At 57.0% G+C, this 15486-nt stretch overlaps 1 protein-coding gene across 5 annotated transcripts in view; it reads right to left on the bottom strand.

Moving 5' to 3' along the window:
- Positions 1–15486, bottom strand: part of COL5A1 (collagen type V alpha 1 chain) — a 159781-nt gene that overhangs the window by 108967 nt on the left and 35328 nt on the right. For all 5 annotated transcript variants that reach the window (XM_060102023.1, XM_060102018.1, XM_060102019.1 and 2 more), the window contains exons 2-4: positions 13471–13638; positions 6926–7139; positions 5805–5967 (exon numbers count right to left, since the gene is read on the bottom strand). In XM_060102023.1, coding sequence (XP_059958006.1) covers positions 5805–5967; positions 6926–7139; positions 13471–13638 — 545 coding nt within the window. The remainder of the gene's footprint in view (positions 1–5804; positions 5968–6925; positions 7140–13470; positions 13639–15486) is intronic.

The raw sequence follows: 15486 nt of genomic DNA, 5'->3' as shown, positions 1-15486 counted from the left end.
CCAGCTCCTCCTATGGACAGCACCGGTCTACCCAGCAACGCCAACTGGAAAAACACCCGTGGACCCAGGGAGGGGCACCTGGCCCCTGAAGACTGTCAACTAGTGGGGATGGAAGCGCAGAGACACCCCCAAACAAGCCCGCAGAGTTGCTCGCTGCCCGCAGATGCCCTCTGGCCGTATCCCCATCGTACCCGCCTGTGTCTGAATGGACATGAAAGTGAACCCAGAGTGGCCCCACTGGCCCCGCAAATGCACCACCTTCCAAGGAAGGAAAAAGCACGCTCTGGAAGTGTCTACAGCCCCTCTCCAGAGAGACGTTGGGGTCAAACTGACAAAGCCGTGGGAAGGCAGACAGAAAGGGAGTAAAGTGCAAATGAGGGTCACGCTCAGACACAGCAGCACCAGGCTCATCGCCACCGGCAGGACGAGTGCTTTCTCCAGCACCGTCCCCGGGTGTGACAGGACCCAGGAGGCCTTGTGCTACCCAGCCCTGCAGCTCAGCCATCACCACACCCCTCGTCGCCCAGGTGCACGTCTGTCTGCTCTGTAGCCTCTAGACCAACCGGTGTCCTGCACCCCAGGGGGCTCTGGGCAAGTGATCAGTGACGGGATGTTCCCAGAGTCAAGGGTCACAGGTCACAGCCTTGGCCTCTGACACCAACTCACTGCTCCCTGTCCTTCGAGACCCTGATGCCAGGCACCCCTCACATCAAGGAGGGTCAGTCTGTGCTCGAGAGGCATCCCGGGCCGGCTCCGTGGATCACTGGGAAAGCGCCTCCCCGGCCGTGGCCCCGTTCCTGCCCCGGGAAAGCTAAATTCCAAGAAAGACCATGTCAGTGGAAAAGACAGGCCCCTGGAAAAAGGGAATCAGGGATTAAGTAAACCACTGGGTCTTTCCAAACGGCCGAGGAGAGCAGACAGATGGCAGGACCGTGACTTGAACGCGATGCCGTCTTTCCCTGCCAGCACCCGGGGATTCTGCGGAGAAGAGCTCCAGTTTGTCGTCTGTTTGGTCTTGCTGCCCCTTGAAACATTCAACAGCTTAAAAGCAGACTTGGCTCCTGGCCCAGAACTCACCGGCTCCCCGTCCCCCAGGGCAGGTCTCCTCTTCCACGTCCCCCTCCATTCGAGGACCCAAAAGGAGGGCCCTCCCCCAGCCAAGCACCAGGCTCTGGCTTGCCCCCCAGTCCCACCCTCCGGACCCCTCCATCTGGAACACCGGCCGGCTCCAGGACCGCAGGTGAGCCCAGGGCAGGTGCGGGGCCCACCCGTTCAGTCCCATGTTTGAGAGCCTGGCCCGGGGGAGGGTGCTGTGCAGGCCACCAGTCGCTCTGGCAGCCACTGCCCCTGCTAGCAGCTCGTGCTGGCTCTTCCTGGAAGGTTCCAGGGCTTCAGACCCCACAGGCCAGGGGACTCCGGTGTCCCCGGGGCCTGTGCAGGACGATGGGAACTGAGCAGCCTGGAGCAAGGCCAGGCACCCACCAGCACCGTCGGGACCACCAAGGATGCGCCCTGGCTGGGGACGGTCCTGGTTTCCTTGCTCAGGTGGATAGAGAGATGCAGGGGCTGCTGTGACTGTCACAACCGCTACGACATCAGGACAGGCCATCGGCTCTCAGCAATCACAGACCAACCCCGCTGCGCTGCAGTTTTGCTGGGTGACCTTCGGTAGGTTACTCAACCTCTCTGGTGCGGGGAGGGCAGAGCACACAGGCGGCGTGTTGTCACAGGGCCCTGCTGGTGGCCCTGCCTGGCTTCCCACCCAGGTTTGCCACTGAAGAAATATAGCCACTTCCCCCTCCTGCCAGACGCGCTCGCTCTCCTGGCAGTCTTATCTGTTTCCGAAAACACAGAGCTTGTCCTCAGCCCGGGTGAAAACAAGACTCTCCTGCACAGGGAGGCCTGCAGGACCCCGCTTCATAGAGGTCCGGAGAATACCCCCCACTTCCCCCGACGGCGGGCCCTTGCGGGGTGGGACGAAGCCCCGGGACCCCCAGCTGCTCACGGGTCCCAGGGCACGGGTACACCCCAGGGGAAGGGACAGGACACAGGACACGCAGCTCCCCAGGAACTTCACTGCGGGCGCCCCCCGCAGGCAGGCCCTCAGGCAGCCCTGTAGGGCACACGCTCCACCTGGAAACAGGCGGGCAAGGACCGGGGCTTGGCCAGGTCAGCGAGGTGGGTGGCAAAGCAGTGACCAGGGAGCCAGCCCAAGCCCCTTCCAGAGCACACCACGGCACCCTGAGGGACAGTCCCCACCTGGGGGCTCTGGCCGGGAGCATGCACCCTGGCCAGGGCAGCACGACCCACAGCCAGTCCCTTCCCTTTGGGTTTCTGGGCACAGCAGTGGGAGGCCCGGTGAGCCCAGGCGGCTCCACCCCCTGCACGGCTCAGGGCCCTCATCTCTAAGGCGGAGGTCCAGCACCTAACTCGCACGGTGAGGTTAAGGGACAGCTCGTGACCCTGTGCCACCACAGAGGGAGCAGACCTTGGTCACAGCCGCTGCCATGGTTGACAGGTAAATGCAGGTGGATGCTGATGGTGGGCCACCCGCTCTGACTGCCAGGGGTCTGGTCGGTGTGGTTTGCTATGGTCCTCACAGGTGCAGGCATTTTACAGAGATTCCATCAGGCCACCCCACGACCCCTAGCACTGGCCCCGTCGCGCCCATTTTACAGATGAGGACATTGGGCTCGGACAGGTTCAGAGTGGGCTCTAGGCCATCAGCCGGAGAGGAAGAGCATGAAGGCCTGGGGGACCTTGCTATGCACCCCACTTCCTCCCTGGGTGGCTTTGGAAGGACGGGATGTCCAATGTCCCCGTACGGCGGGGCGAGCCCATCAGAGCCAGGCTCAAACCGGGGCTGGGGAGGCCAAGGGGGCGAGGGCTGCTGCTAGCTGCCCCAGCCCCACACCCAGGCCAGTGGTGGCACCAGGGAGGCCCCGGTCACGGTGCCGTCTGGCTAAAACCGGGCGCTGCACTACAGGAAGTGTTTGTCTTGGCCTTGACGGTCTCCATCCCCGGCTCTCTCTGTGGATAAAGGGGGCCTCTGTGGGCCCACGCGCACCCCAGGAAAAACCCCAGTGGCCCCAACAGACTCTCTAGAGTTCAGTAAACCCCTATTTGGAAACAGCACACATCACAAAACCCAGCGTGTGCCAGTGGCGGCTTGGCCCTCCACCAAAGTACCCAGAATCCTTCCGGCTCCCCCAGAACCTCCAAGAGCCTCGGGACAAATTGCCTTTTAATGAGGGGAAGTCATCCTTCCCGGCGAAGAACGTGGCTGCTGGGGAATCGGTTTCAATGGTGCTGGCCCCTCCTTTTAAAGAGACGTCTCCAGAAACCAAAGTGGTTAAAAATGGCAAGTGTCGTTATCTGAAATCTACTGGAAAGTCAAGAGTTAAATCACTTTTAGTTATAAAAATTCTGTTTCACTCGCCACGAGACAAAGGGGGGCTGGGGATATGAGGCCGACCCACCCAACTTTCTCCTTGCTCTCTGAAGGAAAAAAAGCAAAAAAATGATGCTCTGGGGCCCCCGAGGGCATCACCACCTCTAGCTCACTGGTCTTCATTAGGAAAGACAGGTCACATTTTCTGATGTGGACACATCCAACAGCCAGGGAAGGCCAAGGCTACGGAATCACCTCCTTCAGAACATGAATAGCTTGTGGTCAACAAAAATCTCTGGTGCCTGGCAGACACTCTCCCTCAAATCGAAAGCCACGACCAGGAAGAAGCGCTCCCCAGAATGCTGTACATATTTTTGAGCTACAGATTCCATCAAAGCCTGCATGCTCTCAGCCACAGAGCAAGACCTACTCAGCTTATTGGGAGGCTAAACAGAGGAGGAAACCAGAGTTATCCGATTTGAGATCCATTTCTTTTTTTTTTTTAATTTAATTTTATTTATTTATTTTTATACAGCAGGTTCTTATTAGTTATCTATTTTATACATATTAGTGTCTACATGTCAATCCCAATCTCCCAATTCATCCCACCACCACCCTCCACCCCACTTTCCCCCCTTGGTGTCCATACGTTTGTTCTCTACATCTGTGTCTCTATTTCTGCCTTGCAAATCGGTTCATCTGTACCGTTTTTCTAGATTCCACATATATGCGTTAATATACGATATTTGTTCTTCTCTTACATTTCTTTTTGATAATTATAAATTGTTTTCCTTCTCTAATCATAAACGTGGGTAACAGCTACGGAATGCTGGCCGTGGGCCACGCATATGCCTCGGTGGTCCTTAGACACACCTCACCCACACAAGCATTTCAGAGAGGCTAGGCAGTCACCCAGGATCTCACAGCATGTAAACAGTGCAGCTGGGACTTGAACCCAGCCCTGACTTTCCTAGTGCTTCCCTACAGCACCAGAGCCTTAGCAGACTTGTGCTCATGGGAAAACTGGCTCAGAAAATCAAGGAAGCAGGATTTGGTTTAGGATCCTTATTTTTTTAAAAGACAGATAAAGCTTTTTCCTGAATCGTTACAATAAAAGACACACCACCAGCACACAAAAGGCACTAGAAATCAGGAAGATTTGCCAACAGCGCAGAAAAGCTACCACGCGGTACATGAATTCAAACCCCAGCCTCGGCACACGGACCCACCTCCGCATTCAGACCTCGAGCAAGGGTGGCGGCAGCAACCCAGGCTCCCGGGCGCTGAGCAGGTACCCAGCGCTTCTCAGAGGAGCCCAGGTGAGCCCCCGGCACCTCTCGAGGCAACATTACCAGGACCCACGTTTTACAAATAAGTCCTGAAGCTCACCAAAGCCACCTGCTTTACCTGGATCCTCCCACCAGCAAGAGGTCTACACCGGCAAAAACTTAATCCCAGTCGGTGCGACCCCCAAGCCTTTGACAGTAGCTCCCCGGGAGGACCCCAAAGCCGCTCAGGCCTGGCTGAGGACAGCCCAGCCGCCTGCAGTTCATCCCGGGTCTCTGGGCAACTGTGGTCAGAGTCATGCTCGGAGGGTGTGTCGCCATAACTCGCAAAATTTGGCAGTGCCTGCAGAATCCAGGCACCCAGCCCACCCTGCTGTCCACAGGCTGCAGCCGTCCTGGACTCCTGCTGTGCTGAGCAGCTGCCAACTTCGGCAGGACCCACGGACCCACCTTCACACACTGGTTCCCCCGTCCCCACAACCCCCGCTTCCACGTAGAGGTGGCTGTTCTGATCTTTCCTCACTCATCCACGTCTGACCAACCGGGCTCTGCCCACCTTTCCACCTGCCCTGACGCTGGGTTGCTATCAAGGCTGCACACACGTCAAGCCCTTACTACGAGGGGGCCGTGGTACTTTACAGCATTCAGCCCCACCTAATTCTTGCCACGTTCTATGAAGGAGCTGCATTCGTGATCCCATTTTACAGATGGAGAGCTGAGGCTCAGAAACGTCAGAGCAACCTGCCCAAGACCCGGAATCAGCAAACGAGACAGTGGAGAGTCTGGCCCCGCGGGCCTGCACCGAGGCCACCTCCCCCGCCCCCGAACCTCTCATAGTTATGCATGTGGCCCCAGTAGGACCCCCAAGAGAGGTGAGACCCAAACCTCATCCTCCCCACGGGCGCAAAGCCCGAGGGCCCGTTCAAACGCCTGCCCGTCTCCGCGGGCAGAGACATCACTCCTGCCGTTAACAGAAGCAGGACACTCAGTAGGCGTTCCCTCCCCGGCCGCCCCCAGCAGAGCGCCAGGATCCAGGCAACGCGGCGTCGGCTCGGCTGGCCCCAGGTCCCCGAGGAGAGGACAGGCGTGCGTCCCAGGTGCGCGGGACAGCCCGGCTCCCTGCTTACCTCAAACACCTCCTCGTCCAGAATTCGGGTGCCAAAGACAATGATGCCGTTAACGTCTATCACGGGGTGATTGCTGCGGTCCAGGAAGGTGGTCATCTTCTTTTTACAGTCCAGGATCAAGGTGACATTCTTCTTGTGGACGCTGAGAGCGATTCTGTGCCACCTGCAAAGAAACAGACAGCCAGGCAGGTGAAGGGGGGGCTGGTGTCACGAAGCACCAATACGAGTGCCTCAACCGCAAATCCCTGGGGACCCAGGAGGACATCACTTTCCTGCAGTGTCACGGGGCCGAGCAGTTCAGAGCCGAGCCTCTATGGGCAGACAGGCGCGGGCACAGGTCCACACCACGTGCCACGTGAGACCCACTGGACTCAAAACTCAGGTCTCTCATCTCTGGGATGAGACCAGCTGTGCAGCCCGGAGCACAGCCCTGAAACCTGGAGTGGGCTGGTTAGTGGGTCAAAGGTGGGGAGACCTGATAGTACTTCCCTACGGACCATCTCAACCCCCAACAGCAAATGCAGGCTGCCGGAGAAACCGAGCCTGACAGGAAATGGTGGGACTGATGGATCTATGTGAAACTCTCAATTAGAAATGCAGAAATCAGGTCCTGAGGTCTTCAAGGATCACAGCACGTGGCCTCAGACGTGTCAGCCAATTAATTTCAAACTACCGGGGTTTAGGGATGCATCCAACAGAGAATTCTGGAAAGACCTGACTTCTTTTTCTTCTTTTTTAAATCATTCACTCTCACATCTGTGTCTGTATCCTTAAGGATACCTTCAATCCTTTCTGGAAGAAGTTGGGTATAACTACACAGTCTCCCATGTCCCTTCGGACACTAAGAGGCTGGCATTGATACAGCTTAGTGCGTTTTACAAAGGGGACGTGGAGGCCCAGGGAGAAGAAGACCTCCCCAGAGCCACAGAGGATGAGCCCAGACCAAGACCCAGCTCCCAGGACTCCAAGCCCAGTGCTCTCTTCGACCTGTGGGCGTGTCAGCACCATCCTGCTATAAAGCACATTCTGCTGTAAGGTCCCCAGTTTGGCCGGGGGCTTTAGGTGACCTGCCCCGACCCTCCAGCAGGAGAAGGAGTGGGTTGCTGAGTGGTGCCACTTACTTGCCATCTGACAGGTTGATGCCTCTGAAGAGGGGATAGTCCTCCGGCCCCGGTTTCCCTGTGTGGTCCTCATAGAGGAAGACCGGAGAGCGGCCCATCTCCAGGCCAATCTGCTGGATGCCCTGCTCATTGTAGATGGAGACCAGGAAGGCCTGGTTGCCTTTCTTGGCTTTCACAGTGGTTAGAATGGAGAAGTCCTCGGGAAATGCAGACACTGGACGAGAGGACAGAAATAAGGCCGTCGGGAAGCCCCCAACCCTGCCCAGCCACAGCTCTCTGCAAACAAACCAGCTCAGGGACCTGGCAACATTTGCTGGATACGGTGGTGCATTGGCTGCGCATCTGCCCCTTGATCAAACTGTTCCTGCAGCCTTCCCCTAACACCACATGGTCAAACCTACCCCCTTCGAGGCTCAGTCCAAATGCAAACCTGATTGGTCCTTCCAACTGTGAGCCTTCAAGGCTATCTTTTTTAGTTCCCACACCTCAATACATCTAGGTATAAATCCTTCTTAGAACTTTCTAGAATGTGAGCTTCCTCTGGGCAGGTGCTGTTTCAGATGCGTCTTTTACCCTCCGCAGTGCCTAAAGCTGTGCCTAGCAGAGTGTGTCTCATTTTGCACCCTCTGGAGGGAGGTATGAGAGAGAGAAGAGAGGAAGGAAGGCAAGAGGCAGGGGATCATGACTAGAATTGCACTTTTTGACATTTCCTGGTTGACACGCCAATCAGAGAAAAAGTAAAATAAATCAAAAGACTTCAAATTTAGGGCCTCCCTGGTGGCGCAGTGGTTGAGAGTCTGCCTGCCGATGCAGGGGACACGGGTTCGTGCCCCGGTCCGGGAAGATCCCACATGCCGCGGAGTGGCTGGGCCTGTGAGCCATGGCCACTGAGCCTGCACATCCGGAGCCTGTGCTCCGCAACGGGAGAGGCCACAGCAGTGAGAGGCCCCCGTACCGCAAAAAAAAAAAAAAAAAAAAAGACTTCAAATTTAAAAGGAAAACCCAGACCCTGGTATGTTGGTGGGAGGGAGAGTTCCTTACAACACAGGCCAGAAACAATTTGAGGCCATTAAAAGCCAGACCCGCGCTGGCCCTGCCGAGGGCACAAGGCTGCTGCAGAATCCTCCACACGCACGCCCTTCACGGCCTGCCTCCATGGACGGGAGAGGAAATCTCAGCCCCCTCCTTCCATCCATCCTGGTTCTCTCTGTGTGCAATTTGCAATTCCCCCAAGAGCGAGGGCCCGGGGCTGACAAGGGAGCTGGGCTATCGATGCACAGCCAGGAAGGCTCAACCCAAGTCAGTGTGCTTCTCAGAACCAGGCCGAAGAAGCGAGCCCGAGGGGTGTCGACAGGGACACCCGACAGAGGAAGGACAAGGCCCTGCGGCTGAAGCTGCCTCACATCCAGCATGCTGCAGAGCGCTGAAGCCCAGCCCACGGTCCTAGGCAAGGACAGAGCCCATCATCAAACCCACCCCTTCTTTAGAATTGTGACAAGGTCAACCAGATGGCCCGCGTGGCAGAGCGGGGGGGGGTGGGGGGGTCAGTACAGCTTCTAGTGGGGATACTGTCCTTGGGCGCCCTCTGCTGGCAGCACTGCTGCACGGCGGGGCAGCTGGGCTCTGCTTCTGGTCCCTGTGAGCGCTGCCGATGCCCTGCTGAGGGGAGGGCGGGGTGCCACGAAAAGAACTGCCCCTGCAGCCCCTGGAGGACCCAGGGTAGACACACGGTCTCTCTAGCCTGAGGACAAGAGGGGCCACGGCAGCTTCAGGCAGAGAAACCAAACCCCAAAGGCCAACAGCGTTGTGTGAGTGTTCAAGGCCGTGATGGAGAGCAGGTGGAGAAATCCATCCCACGGCCCCCAAAGCTCTGGCTAAGGTGCGGATCTGCAAAGGCCCAAGGCTCACAGCCCAGGCAGGATCCGGCCCCGTGTTAAGGAGCTAGAAGTTGGGGTCTGTTTGCTGTGCTCAGCACTGTGGCCCAGCCCATCTCCCGGGGCGGGAACCAGCTGGATGCCTCCACTCCCGGAGAGGGGGTAGGTTTGGCCATGTGCCGTTAGGGAAAGGCTGCAGGAACAGTTTGATCAAGGGGCAGATGTGCAGCAAATGTCTGAGTGCCACCATGTCCAGCAAAGTTTGCCAGGTCCAGGTGGAGGGTGAGGAGGTCAGTGTGGCCATCTGTCTGAGGACAGGCTGGCTTCACTGAGGGACCAACTCAGGCTGCCCTTCCACGGACAGGAAGCCATTTGGAAAGAGGCCCGTGGAGGCTACTACCATCACAGCTGTCCCCCCACGCTACCCTCCAAAAGTGGGATGTGAGAGGGAATCAGAGATCCCGGCCTGAGTGAACGGCCGTGGTAGGGGAGGGGGTTTGCGTGCAGGCCCCAGGGGGAGACCCCAGCCAGGCCAGTGGCAGGACCTCAGTGGTGGCCCTTTGGTCCCTGGGAGTGAGCGGGCACTAAGGGGCCCAGGGTGGTATCTGACCCCAAGCGTCTCAGAGGCCCCTGCTCCTGTCCAGGATGGACTACAATCACCAAGTGAGTCTGTGAGCCCCTCACTCTCATCTCAAAGGGTCACCTGCCTCCCGTCCCCACTCCGTGATGACTCCACGCCTCTTACAGTCACCCTCCTGCCTCAGATAGCGAGAAGAGCGGACATGGGAGGGCCCCTCCCCCTCCCTGCAGCGTGACGCACCACCCAGGACCATGAACACCCTCACTCCCGACTCATTCAGACGCTGCCTCCCAATTTTTACATCGCTACGGTAACTCACGTTCTCAGCTCAGATAAGCTGAAAGGAGAAATTACGTTTAATATTCATCTCCCTCCTGGCAAAATAACAAAGGATGTGTTGTCACTTTATAGACCGTTCATTCTCCTCTGGACATAAGCCGGACGCTGACACACTTTATAATCTACACTGTCCGGGAGAGACTCGCCTGCTATCCAACGCTTCGTATTTTGTTTCTCAGAGAGAAGTCAGAACTGAGGGGTGAGCTCAGCAAGAGACCCAGTTACTTCCTTAGACCATTTCCTTTCCACCTGGGCTGAAGCCCAAAGGCACGGAGCAGTTTAGGTGTACAGTGGGCGTTTAATACGTGCATTTGCTATTAAACTGAACCCTACTAAGCCAACACTTATAGGTTCTGCTGGACAGAGGCTGATTCTGGAGGTCCCGCCCTACGGTGGAGGGCAGGCCTGGAGTGAAGGCGGAAGAGTGAGCGGGGGACGTGACTATGCCCAGGCCCTGTCTCAGATCCTGAGCAGGAAAGGAGTCTCAGCAGCCCCGAGGTTACCAGAGGGAGGGCGAAATGGGGAGAGGACCCCAATCCTAGGCACGAGAACAGAGGAGGGGGCCGCGTGACCACGGGGAGGCTGCCTTGCCTGGATATTGTCTTTGGAGGGGATGGCTGGACCTGGATGATGGCGGCAGGCCTGTGGTTCCGGCACACCCCCAGGAGCCGGGGCAGCCTCATGGGACACGCCTGCCTCCTGCATTCAGGGAGGGCCCATGACGGCTTCTTCTAGGGTCTCAGGCCAGCCTTACCTTGACGTGCTGCCCCCCACGCCCGCAGGCAGCGGGTGATGAGGCCCAGGAAACGCCCCCCTCCAGGCAAACTGTGCAACCCTCTCCGGTTTGTTGGTGGCCTCCACTTCCCACAAAGCGTCACCGTCCTGGGTTCTGCTTTAGTCCTTACAGCCTGGTCTACCCAGTGCCAGGACCACCCAGCACCAACCATCAAGGTCAGTAACTTGGAGTTGCACTCCTGGCCCTGCTAATTCAGAACCCGAATTACAAGCTCTAAGCAAGACTAGAAAATCCTCTTTGGATCGGGGAGGAACACTAGGCCCCGTCTTGCTGGCAAGTGCAGAGAACACCAAACTGCTTCTCTTCACCTGCTGGGAAGGGGGCAAGTCCTCTGAAGAACCCCAGCCCAAGGAGCCTTGATTTCCCCAAAAGAAACGGCCTGGATCGCAGGCGATCTGTACAAAGTGGGAGAATCAATGACTGGGTGAGGCCGGCGTCTGGGCTGGGGAAGGGGGACAGGTCCTGCAAAGGTTCCCAGATACCTGCTCAGCTTTGGCCCCCAAGCCCGCATCCACGACCCAGGCCCACCCGGACTGCACAGGGGCTCCCGCATCCCCAGAGAATCCAGGTGGCCTCTCGGGAGAATGATGGGGGTTTTCTCATTATGGAGAGGCCACCCGGACCCGGACCTCCTTTGCACTGAGACGTTTAAAACATTTATGCTCAACTCAAGCCACCATGGCCTCAGCCTGGCTGGGGCCACCTGACCACACCACCCCTTCCCTCTGCAGCTGCCCAGCAGACACAGCGTCTAAAACGCAGCCAAACACCACGGCTCCCCAGGAGGCCAGCGTCCAAGCAAAAAGCAAGACAGGTGGGTGCCCCTTCCAAGGTTTCCAAGAGAGGAAAGGCCAGAGAGGCTGTGTGGTTTCATCAACCCTGGGGCCTGCAGAAAAGACCCCCTAGAAGTTCCTGCTTAAATCATCCCCAAGGACCTCCAGTTCTATTTGGCATTAATGAGACGATGATTATATATGGACCCATTGTACCCCACAAGCTAATGATGGCTAGAAGGCCCTGTAATGGCCTTTTAAACTCTTTGAGTATCTAATCAAGATCCTAATTTGAGAGGTTAGGAAAAATGTGGGCTTAAAAAAAAAGATCCCTGGGCTGCCCTGGTGGTGCAGTGGTTGAGAGTCCGCCTGCTGATGCAGGGGACACAGGTTTGTGTCCCGGTCCAGGAGGATCCCACATGCCGCGGAGTGGCTGGGCCCGTGAGCCATGGCCGCTGAGCCTGCGCATCCGGAGCCTGTGCTCTGCAACGGGAGAGGCCACAACAGTGAGAGGGCCGCGTACGGCATAAAAAAAAAAAAAAAAAAAAAAAAAGATCCCTGTCTGCTGTTGACGAATTCATACCAGATCTCCAATAATTGGCCTGTATTCTGAGACCCTGTGATATTTCTCACCCCAAGATAACCGGGGTCCGGGGGGTGGGCAGGGATACTAACTCCGATGAATTGGTTGTGACCCTGAACTGGGTGGCAGGGATCAGATTAAACTAATTGTCAGCAAAGCAACTACAGATGACCTCGAGGTAGGACACCTAATTCCACAGGACGGCTTTGGAAGGTGACCGCGTCACACACACGTCAGGCAGTGGGTTTCTGTCCCAAAGTGCAGTCACCATTGTTTGGGGCCGTCAGCTCTCACAAGCCTCCCCTGCCCCCAGCCCCTCAGTCCCCCTAGGACAGGAATTCTAAACTGGGGACTCGGGGCAGGCGAGCAGACAACTTCTGGGTGATTCTAAAAGATACGCTGGCCCCAAGAAAGGATAAGATACACTCCTCTGGCCGTGCGGGAAAGTGAAGTCCCTGCGGTTCTCTGTGGCAAGTGACTCAGGAGCCCTGGCAGTGACCCCTGTCTTCAATGACGGTCAAACGCTCTGGAAGGGGGATGTCTGGCTCCCAAAGGCGGTAAAGTGGGGGGCTCTTTAAGACAGTGAAGGGGCTTAGGGCCCCAGACAGATATCTCACCGACCCCAAATGACATTCTTGGGAAGAGCAGACCCAGCCCCTCTCACAGAGATAAACCCTTAAAAGTCCCCACTGGATTTAAAGGAAAGCTGAGAAGAGAGCTGGGGTGAAGCAGAGAGTTATGAGTGAAAGGGGCAGAGGGAGCAAAATGCAGCCCCTGCAGGAGTGCGTCCTTCCGGGACCCAGCGGGGATGTGACAAAACAGAGACACCATTACTTGTCAAAAGACGGAGCCCTGATTCAGGGTTCAATGTCCAGGGTGCATGCAGTCACCAAAAAGATGACGTAAGGTCTTCTAATTATCACAAAACATCTCCTGAGGTGAGTTCATCTGCCCAAGGTCCCCTGGGCCCTTTCTGATGTTGAGTCAGGAAGAAGAACTCCTTTGAGGTGGAGGGAGAGGTAATCAAACCTGGGCCTAGTTAGCCGGTCCAGATAGGCCCCGAGGGTGTGAGGGGGGCAGTCAGGGACCACTCAAATGCTGCATCCGAGCAGCAAACATCACTTCCCGCTCTGGGTACGTAATTAAAAGCAGCGACGTGACACTTGGCAATTGATTCTCATTAAAAGCCTGCACTCTCTTGCTGGGAGCCGTGATGTCTGATTCATGGGTCCCTTAACGTCCTCGCCCCCAGTTAAGCTTCTGTCTGGAAGCGTTTCCTTTCCCGTGACCCCAGGGTTTCTCTTAACCCCGTCACCCGGGAACCATCCATCTCCTTTTTGCCTTTGGAGTCCTGACAGCCTGTCCCCAGCTGGAGAGACACCTGCTTGGAGAAGCAGTGTGAACAGATGAAGCCCCGCTGTTCCTTTGGTGGTGGACGGTGAGGGGTGCCGGTTGTGTATTCACTATCCTGACATCAAACCAGGCTCATCCGCGGAAAACCAAGCACGTTTCGCCACCCTACCAGCTCCCGGCTCTGGTCCCTGGCTGGGGGCGGGAGGTGGAGCCACACCCCCCCCAAGGCACACACGCCGTCTCTTACCAGGGTACAGCTGCTTGGTGGGTGCACTGAGTTGGGCATCTTTTGTGACCCTGTAAGCAACATCCGGGCCTTTGGAAGATCGCCGTGCTGCACAAAAGCCTGTAGTCTTGGTTATTCCATCAGGCAGGCTGTGAAAATCTAGAACCTTCAGGAGATCTGCTGGCTGAGCTGAAAGGACAAAGAGGAGGTGCAGGGTTAGCCACGGGCAGGAAGGGAGCGCCCACGGGGCAGGCCCACCCTCTGGTGAGCCCCCGGAGGGTTTAGATGAGCTGGAAACCAACCTTCACCACCTCCCTTCACCCACACCTCAATCTCTGACACTCAGAAGATAGATACCAAGGGATCACCTCAGAAACCGGGTGCTCTTGGGAGCAGGACACCCCACTCCGTAGAAAGGCACACGGCCAGGAATGTTCCCACCCTGGTCCCTGCAAGCAGCCACCCACCAGGAGCAAAGCCTCCCTGATTTTGCACTCACGTTGCTCTTTGTTTCCCCAAGTGCTGTACAAGACCCAGGCTCCCAGACACCTCTCCTCATTAGTGTCACAGAAGACCCACCCCAAACACAAGCTGAAAGGCGGCGTTAGATCCCACAGCTGATGGAAGCGGCTTTATAAAGGCCGGTCTTACGAAACTGGAGTGACTGACAGATCATGAAATCTGTTATGTAACTGCCGGAGCGCATGCCCCTCCTGGGTGCCACTGAGAACAGCGGGCATGCCCCTGGCACATTTTATCCCCCATCCTCATCCAATTAAAACGTAATTTTCCCATAAGAGTTTACACAAATAGCAGATTCTATTTGCCCCCAGAAGACCGGCGCATACAGGGCAAGACAGCGCAGAACCAAGAGCAAGAGAGGAGCGGGTCCCTGCATCTCTTCTGGTAAGTTCCTGACCTCTCTCCAGGGCCCTGCAGAGAAGGGAGCAGCCCCTGATGGCAGGGGAGAAGCTGGCATTCTGGTGAGCTCAGCCATCCCCCACAAATGCAAAACATAGCCTCCATGTGCCTGCACATGCCCCAACGACAACAGAAAGACTCCAGACCTCCAGGCTGTGAGGACCACAGGCTTGCGATCCACATGCCCCCCTGCCCTAAACAAAGCCAGTTTCGTATGGAAAGTTCAGCTCATGCTACTACAGACAAGAGTCCTGGGAGTCCAGGCAGAGAAAGTAAACTCGAACTTGGAGTGAGCGTGACAGGACATCTGTGCAGCTGGGCTTTTGGGGAACCCAGTGGCCAGCACCCGCCTTTCCATGTGGGTGTGGGTGGGGCTGCCACACCCCCTCCACTGGGGCATGTGGGCCTCCCTGGCCAGTCAGAGCACAGCACCACCCTGTCCCTGGGGCTTGGTCCAGGGCTGGGCATGTGACTGGACCAGGCCAAGGAAGCTCCATCCTGGGGCTTTTTCCTCTCTGCTCTGCTGGCTTCACACATGGATGATGAACCTGCAGCTGCAGGTGGCTGTCTTCTGGGGGTTGGGGGAGCGCCTGTCTGAGGATATGGACAGACAGACTCCCGCCACACAGCTTGGGCTCCTGGATCAAGCTGTGCCTGAAGAAGACTCATCTATACAAACCAACAGGTTGTCATCATGCTTACGCCAATTTGGGTTAGATTCTGACACTTGCTACTAAAAGCCCACATCCACTGCTGGGTGCAACACTGGGCTGACACAAGCTTGCCCCTGGGATCTCTGGGCTCCTTAACTATTCAGTTCCCCGGCCCACTGACCTTCCTCCCCAGAGGGTCGTTACATGCCTGGGACTCGCTCAAGAGGAAAGTTCCACCTTTTTAACAAGGGTGAAAGCTTTGGAGGTGAGAAAGGACCACCAAGGCCGGTTTCCCCTTGGCCGGGTTCTGAGCAATCCTGCAGCCAAGCTGTTGCATGTGGAACCCAGCACAGCTGTCGGGGTAGGTGGCCATGCAGCCCCGCTGCTTGTCCAGGTAAGTCCTTAGCAAGAGAATCACCCAGATGGAAGCCTGGAAGGGGAGCAGGTGCCAGGGGGGGGGGCG

This window comes from Mesoplodon densirostris, chromosome 6 (genome assembly GCF_025265405.1).
Source record: "Mesoplodon densirostris isolate mMesDen1 chromosome 6, mMesDen1 primary haplotype, whole genome shotgun sequence".
In the NCBI taxonomy this organism is placed as follows: Eukaryota; Metazoa; Chordata; class Mammalia; order Artiodactyla; family Ziphiidae; genus Mesoplodon; species Mesoplodon densirostris.
The sequence above is the reverse complement of the archived record's forward strand: the minus strand, read 5'-3'. Positions and strand labels throughout refer to the sequence as shown.